The following is a 10773-nucleotide window of genomic DNA, read 5'->3' on the forward strand; positions in this document are numbered from 1 at the left end:
GTGTGGGTTATTATCAGTACTGAATCAAACAAATGAGGTAAGGGGGCTTTATAATCAGGGAAATTTGAATACTGAGTATTTAATGATATTGAGGATTTGTTAAATTTTTTTTCAATGGGATAATGGTTTTGTGATTTTGTTTATGAAGGACCTTTACTTTTGAGAGTTACATGCTTAAAATATTTACATGTTGAAATATATGGTGTCTAGGATTCACTGAAAATAATCTGGGAGGTGAGAGGGGTAAGTAAGGATATAGATGAAACAAGAATGGCCATGAGTTAATAATTGTTTAAGCTAGATGATGCTTATTAGCTGAGTGAGTAACCTTGTGCAATTTACTTAAACTGACCAAGCTCCAATTTCTTCATTTGTAAAATGAGGGATATGTTACCCTACGGGATTATTGTAAGAAAATTTAAAAAATGCAAATAATATATCTAGCACAGTACCTTTTATATAGTAAGTGCTTAAGAAATGGAAGCCTTTGTTATTAACTAACAATTGAATGCCACTGTTTGACCCTTGGCATAGATGGTGAATTTTCTTTGCAAGATGGAATATAGAATTAATTATTAAAGCCTAATGTTTTAGCATATTCATTGAGTACAAAATCATGTAGGAGGAAAGATCATGATTAAAAATATAAGGGTTCAAAATCTGACTTTGGCATTTAACTAAATGCTATGAGCCTCACTTCCCTCATTTGTAAAATGGAGGTCAGTATATACTTTGTAGAGTGGTAAAAATTGGGAATAATGTTTTAATGTACATGAGATAGTATGTGTAAATCACTTAGTGTAGTGCTTGGGTCATAATAGTTATTCAGTTAAATGGTTATGGTTATACTCCATATATAACCCCTCAACCTATAACCATCAACCCAAATAGCTCAATCCATGGAAGACAAAGAGCATTCCTGCCTAATTCTTCTTTTTTTTCCCTCCATTTTCCTCTTCTCCCCATCAGTTGATTTATGAAGACTGTATGGATCTGATCGCAAAGCTGCCTTGTGTTGCGGCAAAGATCTACCGGAATCTCTACCGGGAGGGCAGCAGTATTGGGGCCATTGATTCTAAGCTGGACTGGTCTCACAATTTCACCAACATGTTAGGCTATACTGATGCTCAGTTCACCGAGCTCATGCGCTTGTACCTCACCATCCACAGGTGAGCTAGACCCAGCAACCATAGCCCCTAGGTACCTGGATTGGTGGGAACTTTTAAGAAAAGCTCCTTAACATTCTCATATTCTGCAAACAGTTCGTAGGCAGCAAGAAGATGGAAAAATGGCTAAGGGATGATACAAGGCAAGAAAGGGGTCTAGTAAAGAAGATCAAGAGATCTAGGGAAATTACCATAACCACACCAAGAACAAAATAGTGCTTCCAACTGGGAAAAGGTACTACCTGTTCGCATTAGGTGGTCTTTCAGCTTTCCCGGAGCTCCCTCTTCTGGCCATTGCTATTAAAGCTGGAATGAGAGTCAGAGAGCTTGGCAAACAGGCATCATCAACCAGTAACCTCTCCATCCCTGTAGGTTAGTGAACAAAGGCTGGTAATGAGATTGAGACGTCTCTTACAAGAGCTTATGGATAACTGACTGGCTATAGGTTGGTGTGAGCCCATAACTAGACTAGTATGTGACAAGAGAACAGCAGTGTCAGTGTTTCCATAATATGCTCCTTTTTTCTCCTCTTTCTCTTGGCCTTGATTCTCCTTTCCATCTTCCCCACAGTGACCATGAGGGTGGCAATGTAAGTGCCCATACCAGCCACTTGGTGGGCAGTGCCCTTTCGGATCCCTACCTGTCCTTTGCAGCAGCCATGAACGGGCTGGCGGGGCCCCTCCATGGACTGGCAAATCAGGTAAGACTATTCTTTTTCTTTTCCTGCTCCATGTTTTTCTTACTCCCATACTTTGTTTCTGATCTTGGCGTTCTCGAGAATTCTGGCATATGTATTGACACTCTTTTATTCCCCAAACCTTGCCCATAGGAAGTACTTGTTTGGCTGACACAATTACAGAAGGAAGTAGGCAAAGATGTGTCAGATGAGAAGTTACGAGACTACATCTGGAACACACTCAACTCAGGACGGGTAAGCAGAGATGCTTAGCAACTAGGAAAGAAGGCAAGACCCAAGTTCTACAATTTGGAAGAACTAGGGAAAAAAGAATGAGAGAGGTCCCTAAATTAGAGAAGGAGATTTTTCTTTCTCTGTCTACCCTGAAGAAAAGACAAGAATTTCCACCTGAGAATACAGCTGGCTTTTTTCCCATCACTCTTTGCAGGTTGTCCCAGGCTATGGCCATGCAGTACTAAGGAAGACTGATCCACGATATACCTGTCAGAGAGAGTTTGCTCTGAAACACCTGCCTCAGGACCCCATGTTTAAGCTGGTTGCTCAGCTGTACAAGATTGTCCCCAGTGTCCTCTTAGAGCAGGGCAAGGCCAAGAATCCTTGGCCCAATGTAGATGCTCATAGTGGGGTGCTGCTCCAGGTGAGTCCTCCCTTCCCTGCTTTCCCTCTAATTTGTATCAAACCCTGCTGTTCTCTGCCATGCACAAAATCAACTCCCTAGTCAGAGCAAGGACTCTTATACCTCCTTCCTTACCCTTTTGATAAAGTTGCCTATGGTGGGGGGACGTGTGGGCAGGAGGAAGGGGGTGCTTTCTTTTCAGAATCCCAACTGCTATACTTTTCCCAGTGTCATTTCTGTTTAAGGCTGACTAGGTTAAGGTTTCTATCACCCTGGACTTGTATATGCCACTACCTCTGGGCCTTTAACAAAACTTTTTTCTCTTTTACATTACAGTACTATGGCATGACGGAGATGAATTACTACACAGTCCTGTTTGGGGTGTCGCGGGCACTGGGTGTACTAGCACAGCTCATCTGGAGCCGAGCCCTAGGCTTCCCTCTAGAGAGGCCCAAGTCCATGAGCACGGATGGTCTGATGAAGTTTGTGGACTCTAAGTCAGGGTAAAACTAGGGGGAAACTAACCACCGGAAAGTGGGGGAGCTTAAAAAAAGTACACTTTAGTTTTGTTTCAGGGGGCTTTTAAAGACTTAAGGTTAAATTGTATCTGAGGCACTGATAATAAGTTTGAGGTTAAAATAATTTTAAATTAAGACTTTAAAAAATGAAAAGTGACCCCTTCTTCCTTAACCAGCTCCTTTCCCCTGCCTGGTATAAATTGCCCATCAACTGCAGGATGACCAGGAGTAATGCATGTGGTATGGGTTAGGTTTGGCCCCCCTGCCATCTCTAGAGTGAGAATCTGGCTCCTCTTTCCCTGGGTCAAAGCTGCTTGCAGAGAATCTGCAGTCACTTCAGAGCTTTTGGTTCTACTCTCCCCAGCCCTCAATCTGCCCCTTCTGTTTCCATAGGAATCATGTTGGATTGTCGGCTGTACTGAGCCCCATTGCCCTCTCCCATGCACACAGACACTTCCTAGCAAGACCTATTGGTTAGCTGGACTTTTTTTTATGCTATCAGGTGACCAAAAAAGGCCATGGCATTTGTTGTGACTGGCACCTAGTGTTTGATTTTTTTTTTTTTTTTTTTTAATTATCCCATGTATATTAAGATCTGGGAGTGTTCTGTTCCCTACTACTTTAATACTCACCTCCTTCCAGATTTTCTGTACCTGCTGTGAGGAGGCTCTGGACCTACCCCCCTTGGTCCCTAGTAGAGACATCTTTCAGCAGGTTGTATATAACCACTGTGTGATCTGTGGTCTTTCCCAGTCATTTGGCTTTATCAGTGCTTAACATGAACTCAGCTTTTTACTTCCACAGAACACAAGCCACTACCCTCTGACCATTTTTTCCCTCCTTTATTTTAATGTGCTGTGTGCTGTGGGCCATAGAATAAGGGTCTTAGGAATGACCAGCATGATATCCTCATGGTCTGGTCCCAGGGGTATAGCACCTCTTTCTGAGCAGGCATATGATTTAAGATTGGACATGATCTCCTTTGAATATCAAGTCCTGGGGCTGAGGGCATTAAAAATAGTAGGCCTCCCTCCTCATCCCCTGCCACAGGAAAATATCCCTTTATTTATCAAGGTCCTTTTCCCGCCCCTTCTGCAAGAGTTCACAGTACAGTGTTTATTTTCGAAGCCCCATTTGCACAGGTTTTCAGTGACTCAGAATGCTCTACTGCCTTTTCTTTGAGAAAGGATTGAAATACACTCCTGCTGTGCCCCCTTCCTCTCTTGCAACTCCTGCCTGTGTTTGTGTGGATCCCTAATCCCCAGAACCACGCTGTTGAGATGGACACACTGTATACCCCTGGGTAACTGTCAAGTCTTGATGCAGACTTCAGGTTGTTCTGTATAAAATGCAAAATAAATGTTTTTATTAACAATGCTTGAGCCCACTATTAAATAAAGCCTGGAAGAATCTCTATTATGAGATACGGAATCTAGCTAAAGATCCTGGATTTAGTGGGTTATAAATTATCCTGTGCATCCCTTTATCGTTAGGTGGGTTGGCATTCATTTACCCTAATCAGAAGACAGGATCCCTGTGAAATTTCCAAAGGAGATGTCTGTCTTTCCTCAAGGTGATAAGTCCTTGACCTTGAGCCCCCCCATCCTTCCTAATTTTGTTGTAAGGAACAACACTCAAGCTGATAGCTGAGACCTCACAACTGCTTATGTGAGTAATCCAAGGAAACTGGTCCCGCCCACTGGTGAAAGGAACAAACTAAATCAAGGACAAATAGGGGAGGACTGCTCGCTCCGGACCTGAGCCACTAGAGGGCTCTGGTACTCTGTGGAATGCCCGTTCTTTGCAGCCTCCTTTAAGCAGGCCCCCAAAATAAGGTCCTGAGAGCATCAGTTATATGGGAGGTCTGAAACCAGATTATTCTTTCCTGAGACTCCTGCTGCAACTGACCTTCTGAAAAAGTCTATAAATAGGCAAGGGAGTGGGTACTAGGTCTTGGCTTGTAGAATGTGCTACTATAGTTAGCAGGGACACTATGTCCAGGAGGCCTTCTTGCACCTTCACTCCCCTAGGGAAGGAAGCCATGACTTTCTTCTACTCTGCTATATCTACATTATTCCCCCAAGAAACAATATAAAATAGCCAAATTCACACTGTCATAATTTATTGAAATTTTATAAAAATTCAAGCCAAGTGGAAGAATAAGGTACAACTCAAGAGTACAACTCTGTTTGGTGTTTTCTCCTTGCCCTATGGCACTGATGGTAAGAAAGCCCCTTGCTCCACCAGCCAGGCAGCATGGAAATAGTCTTAAAGTGAGGTTATATGGACTTCAAGCTTGGGCCAGATCTCAGACATCTTACGCAGGCAAAAGTTATTGACTACCCAGTACCTCTAAGTTAGAGGAAAAAGCTCAGTTTATTCAATCCTTAGAAAAGTTGCTATCTTCCCCTGGTCAGACACTAAGGCACCTTGACTGGGCCCAGAGACAACCACACAGTCCTGATTATAATTCAGTGTGAGAAGGCGGCAGGCATCAGGCAGGTGGGGCTCTCAAGATGAGCCTGACCCTTTCCTAGGCATGTCTCCTTTCCATACCCCCAGCATTTCCTGCCAGCTTAGAGCCCAGTTTCTGGGGAATTGAAAGGGAGAACAGCATTGTGAACATAGACTCTTCTCGCAGATTGGAGCAGGAGCCAAATGAAATAAATAAGAAAATTGGGTGGGGAGGGAGAGTAGAGGAGAGGCTAGGGAATACTCCTTTGCCTTAAGTCTGGTGCACCTCATGGAACATCAGTTCACGGGGGACGGCTGTTTCTGGACCAAACTTGGTGGCTGCCCGGCGCTCAAAGGCAGCGACATTCTGTTTGACAACCTCATCAAAAAACATGGCGGCCAGCTTGGAGTGCAGCAGAGAACGAAACTCAAAGGAAATCTGGGAATGGGTAAGAGACAGTCAGAAACTCTTCGAGACCATGTTGGATAGTCCCTGGCCAAATGAAAGAATACTATTCAGTGCCTTTTCTTCCCCTCCCCCTCCAGTTCCTTAGATTCCCCTCAAAAGCCCTAATTTAGGACTGAGCACAGAGTACAAGTTTGGTACAAGCTGAGACCTGTGAAAGTCATTGACTTGGGAAATGCTAAGTATTAGCTACGCTTAAAGAATAACTCTGTCACAGTACCTCAGCTCTGCCCCCACACCCAGTTGTAGCCCTGTGTTACACGGCCTCCTGACTCACCGAAAAGTCTACAGTGCAAGTTCGGGGGTAGGCAGGAATACCAGGGCTGAATCGCCAAATGGTCTCTAAGTGGTTGAAGAGCTTGCCGTCAGTGCAAACAGCCTAGAATAGGACAGTCAGGTAGTTAAACAATATTACAATGAAATAAAACCTGTACTAGGTATAGAAGGCTATAAGAAGGAATTGAGGGCCGGCCCCGTGGCTTAGTGGTTAAGTGCGTGCGCTCCGCTGCTGGCGGCCCGGGTTCGGATCCCGGGCGAGCACCGACGCACCGCTTCTCCGGCCATGCTGAGGCCGCATCCCACATACAGCAGCTAGAAGGATGTGCAACTACGACATACAACTATCTACTGGGGCCTTGGGGGAAAAATAAATAAATAAAATCTTTAAAAAAAAAAAAAAAAAAAAAGAAGGAATTGAAAGCCATTTCCCTTTCCTTCTTTTTTTTAGGAAGATCAGCCCTGAGCTAACATCCATGCTAATCCTCCTCTTTTTGCTGAGGAAGACTGGCTCTGAGCTAACATCTATTGCCAATCCTCCTCCTCCCCCCGCCCCAAGCCCCAGTAGATAGTTGTACCTCATAGTTGCACATCCTTCTAGTTGCTGTATGTGGGATGCGGCCTCAGCATGGCCAGAGAAGGGGTGTGTTGGTGCGCGCCCGGGATCCGAGCTAACATCTATTGCCAATCCTCCTCCTTTCCCACCCCCCCCAAGCCCCAGTAGGTAGTTGTACCTCATAGTTGCACCTCTACTTCTAGTTGCTGTATGTGGGATGCGGCCTCAGCATGGCCAGAGAAGCGGTGCGTTGGTGCGCACCCGGGATCCGAGCCGGGGCCGCCAGTAGCGGAGTGCGTGCACTTAACCGCTAAGCTACGGGGCCGGCCCCCTCCCTTTCCTTCTAATATTTTATTTGGAAAGTATTTGACAATGGAGATAAAATCATTACAAGGGAGGCCAAAGTAGCCCTTACATGTAAAACTGCTAGAGAACACAGAAAAAACGTGCAGATCAATCCCTCCCAGATAGGCCTCACCTTGACCATGTGAGGTTTGACCATGGAGACAGCAGAGGTATAACGTTCCACAACAGGTGGAAAGCCAACCTCCAACTGGGCCTTCAGGTGACCTTTGCGGCTGGATACCACCAAAGACTTCTTACACCAGGGCACAAACTCACGATACTCCTGGACATTGGACACTACCTCATACATCTCCTGCATTGAGTACCTAGGGGAAGGAATCACAGAGAGAGGCCAAGGAACTGCCAGCTGGGTTGGGTTCCTCCTTGCCGTAGGTGCCCTCCCCACAATACCTTTGTCCACTAACCATGTCCTTCAGGAACTAGAGATTGCAAATAAGCCTGGATGAAGGACTTTCCAAAAGCACACATGCAAATTTCCATGATGTTATTGTTACTCTATGTTTTGCAGTTTACAGAATGCTTGTGCATTTACTGTCTATTTTGATCCTAAGAGGGACCATTTAGAGAGATTTTACTGGTGATCAGATCCCAGCTTTACAACTTTCGAACAATGTAACCCTAGGTAAATTACCTGTGCCTCCATTTTTTCCTCTAAATCAGAGGTAATAATAGTACCTGATTCATAGGTTTGCTGAAAGGATCAAATGAGAAAATCTATGTAAAATACCTAAGCAGCTTAACTGCTAACAGTAACAAGTGCTCCATAAGTGTTAGCTATTGTGCTCAGAATACATAAAAAAAGCCAGGCCAGTCCAGAAATAATACCCTGTTGTCTTATGATACTGTCCAACTCTAGTCACATTTCACTTAACACGCATGCACAGCAACCAAGAAAAATGGGGAAATTAAGGTTGGAAGGCTGGCAGGGGAGGATAAAGGATCAGTAAGATAGGGAGAGGGATGGCCAGGGATGAATCTTGCCCACTATCGCTACCCTTACATTCTAGTCTGGACATGGTTATTTCTTTGGAGGGGAAGGGAATGTAGAGGAATGCTGGACAGGGGATGATGCTCACCCCATGATCCTACGCTCGGAGTAAGCCTTTCGCTTGTTGGTGAAGGGGGCAGCAAAGCCCATGAAGGAACGTTTGGGAGGTAAGCCAGCCTCAGTCGCCAAGACCTGTGCAGCCCGGGGCAAGAGGAGGCTGCAGGACATCAGAGATCTAAGGCCAAAAGAAAAGGAGAGACAACGTCACGATTCTGTCTTTGTGTTCCTCAACCATTCCCAGGTGAAGGGGAAGAGCGGCGCATCCCAGAGGAAGGTCGTCCTTACAAGCTTTGCCCCAGCACCTGCTGTGGCCCGCCAGGCTCCCCGGCCAGGCAGTCACGAGTGCGAAAGGTCGAGGGCGGGTGAGGACAGTGCCAGGGGAGGAGATGGGAAAAAGCGGAGTGAGTGCGAAGAACGCTAGGACTCCGGAAGCATCACAGTCCCCCGGGCCCGCGAGGGGCAAGAAGAGGTTGGGCACCCACCCCGGGGACCTGTCCTCGATAATAACATGCAAAAGCATTCCCCAAAGCTCTACATTACACCCCATGGTACGGCCGCTGCCGCCCCCAGCCGCGCCTGCATCCCAGGGTTGCAACCCTCCACCCCGGAACTTCGGGGTCCTGGGCGACCCCCTTTCCTCCGGCGCGGTCACCCGCGCCTTCCTCTCACCTCATTGGTCGCGGCGGTCGCGGAGGGCGGAGCGGGAGGCCGCAGCAGCGCTGGGCCGCCGCGCGCGTCCCGGCCGGGAGCCGCCGCGCGCCCGCCGAGGCCATGCGCGCGACCCTGCCTGGCCCTCTCGGCTCTGACGCCCGGTGCGCCCTCCTCACCGCAGAGGAAGAGCGGCAGGAAGCGGCAGCCGGGCGGGTTCAGGGCCCCCGAGCGCAGCGGCGGCGCGGAGCTGCGGCTCCTCTCGCCCTGCTCCCGCCCGGCGGCCGGGTAGGCTAGACTGAAGCCGCGACCGCTGCTCCTGGAGCTCCAAGTACCCGCACGTCACGCCGTTGCCATGGCTCGGGACGGGGAGAGGGAGAAGGAAGGGGACCACGCGGCCTGTCGGGAGATGTAGTTTCACACCTCTAGCGAGAAAGGGCGCTAGAGTGTGTCTCAGAAGCTGCAGAGATGGCCCGGTGGAGCGAGGTCGCCAGGCAAACTACTGTACTTGGCGAGTCTGTGGTCACGGACCTGATGCATAAGCACAGAGGCGACTTCGCGGGCATGTCAACAGCAGATATCTGATCTAAGTTTTCCATGAGTTTTTATTCAAAATCACAACCTCCCCCCCCCTTTTTTTTTTGCTGAGGAAGATTCTCCCTGAACTACCATCTGCTGCCAATTTTCCTCTTTTTGTGTGTGAGCCGCCACCACAGCATGGCCACTGACAGACGGGTGGTGTAGGTTCCCGCCCGGAAACCGGGCCCAGGCGCCAAAGCAGAGCACACAGAAGTTAACCACCAGGCTTCCAGGGCTGGCCCCTCTGCTGATCTCCTGAACGTCTCTCTCACAGCCTTTATTATATTGTCCCTTGTTTATAGCAGTTAGAAGTTCTATTCATCTTTGTAGCCTCCATAGTGCCTACTGCTGTGCTTTATTTACATCTTTGCAAAAGGAAATTAACTTTCCAAGTTCTGGACTAAGACTTCGCACAATTTTCTCTTTTAATATTTGTAGAAAGAAGTCGGGGTGGGAAGAACCAGACTTACTTTTAGGGGAGAACCATCTTTGTCTGGAATAGTGTGGACTTGATGAAGATTGAGACCTCAAGGGCAGGAACCGGGGCAACGAAATGTCAATATAGGGCCGGCCCTGTGGCTTAGCGGTTAAGTGTGCACGCTCCGCTGTTGGCGGCCTGGGCCCGGATCCCGGGCGCGCACCAACGCACCGCTTCTCCCGCCATGCTGAGGCCGCGTCCCACATACAGCAACTAGAAGGATGTGTAGCTATGACATACAACTATCTACTGGGGCTTTGGGGGAAAAATAAATAAATAAAATTATAAAAAAAAAAAAGAAATGTTGATATACTGCTTTGCATCATGATAAAAGGAGAAAAAAATCGCTCCTGATAAAAGCAGAGAGAACAAAAGAAAAAAAGAGAGGAGAGAGAAATCAGCAATTAGAGAGAGACTGGATCTAGGTGGGTACAAGAGCCATTGAAATTCTCCGACGGTGGAGTAGAGGAAGGACATTTGAAGAATGGTGGTGCCTGCTGTTGCATTTAAAGTTGTTTATGCTATTGCAGTGCAAGCCCCTCCTCTACTTTCTTTCTAAGTCTTTAGTTAAGCTCTCCACATGCAGGAAAGCTTTGTCTGTGTAGTGTTGTGTGGGTGACTGGTGGGTGGGATAAAATAATTAAAGACTGTGTTGCCTTTTAATAGGTGTGGAAGAGAGACATCTTGCCCAGAAACAGGGGCCTGGAAACAGATATAAATCCTTTAACTCCCATTGCTCCTTAAGATTGCCATTAATTTTGAGACTTCCACTGGATATGGATTGATTTAAAGTTCGAGCCCATTTTATCTGGATTTCAAGGAGCGGGAGCCTTCCCTTGAACTCTGGTTTACATTTAACATTTTGTAAGGAAGGCATTTTTTTTTTTTTAAAGATTTTATTTATT

At 46.9% G+C, this 10773-nt stretch overlaps 2 protein-coding genes across 3 annotated transcripts in view; one reads left to right on the forward strand and one right to left on the reverse strand.

Moving 5' to 3' along the window:
- CS (citrate synthase) overlaps positions 1 to 4374 on the forward strand; it is a 25774-nt gene extending 21400 nt beyond the window's left edge. For both annotated transcript variants that reach the window (XM_087442220.1, XM_004429247.3), the window contains 5 exons: positions 970 to 1169; positions 1737 to 1866; positions 1996 to 2097; positions 2291 to 2500; positions 2816 to 4374. In XM_087442220.1, the coding sequence (XP_087298346.1) occupies positions 970 to 1169; positions 1737 to 1866; positions 1996 to 2097; positions 2291 to 2500; positions 2816 to 2986 (813 nt within the window). In that variant the 3' untranslated portion in view covers positions 2987 to 4374. The remainder of the gene's footprint in view (positions 1 to 969; positions 1170 to 1736; positions 1867 to 1995; positions 2098 to 2290; positions 2501 to 2815) is intronic.
- Positions 3545 to 9122, reverse strand: COQ10A (coenzyme Q10A). The gene is made up of 5 exons (XM_004429246.3): positions 8833 to 9122; positions 8192 to 8338; positions 7228 to 7420; positions 6195 to 6296; positions 3545 to 5890 (listed from the first exon to the last, which is right to left on the reverse strand). Exons 1-5 carry the CDS (start codon positions 8934 to 8936, stop codon positions 5723 to 5725), a joined length of 714 nt encoding a protein of 237 aa, XP_004429303.1. The 5' UTR covers positions 8937 to 9122; the 3' UTR covers positions 3545 to 5722.
- Positions 9123 to 10773: the final 1651 nt, after the last annotated feature.

This window comes from Ceratotherium simum, chromosome 17 (genome assembly GCF_057802395.1).
Source record: "Ceratotherium simum simum isolate JZ-2026a chromosome 17, ASM5780239v1, whole genome shotgun sequence".
NCBI classification, from domain to species: Eukaryota; Metazoa; Chordata; class Mammalia; order Perissodactyla; family Rhinocerotidae; genus Ceratotherium; species Ceratotherium simum.

Excerpts from the sequence above, each read along its gene's own strand:
- COQ10A (XM_004429246.3), bottom strand. The coding sequence starts at position 8,936 with ATGGCCTCGGCGGGCGCGCGGCGGCTCCCGGCCGGGACGCGCGCGGCG. Across the intron at positions 8,339-8,832 it reads CGACCGCCGCGACCAATGAG|ATCTCTGATGTCCTGCAGCC; the intron begins GTGAGAGGAAGG and ends TTTTGGCCTTAG. Across the intron at positions 5,891-6,194 it reads CTTGCACTGTAGACTTTTCG|ATTTCCTTTGAGTTTCGTTC; the intron begins GTGAGTCAGGAG and ends ACCCATTCCCAG.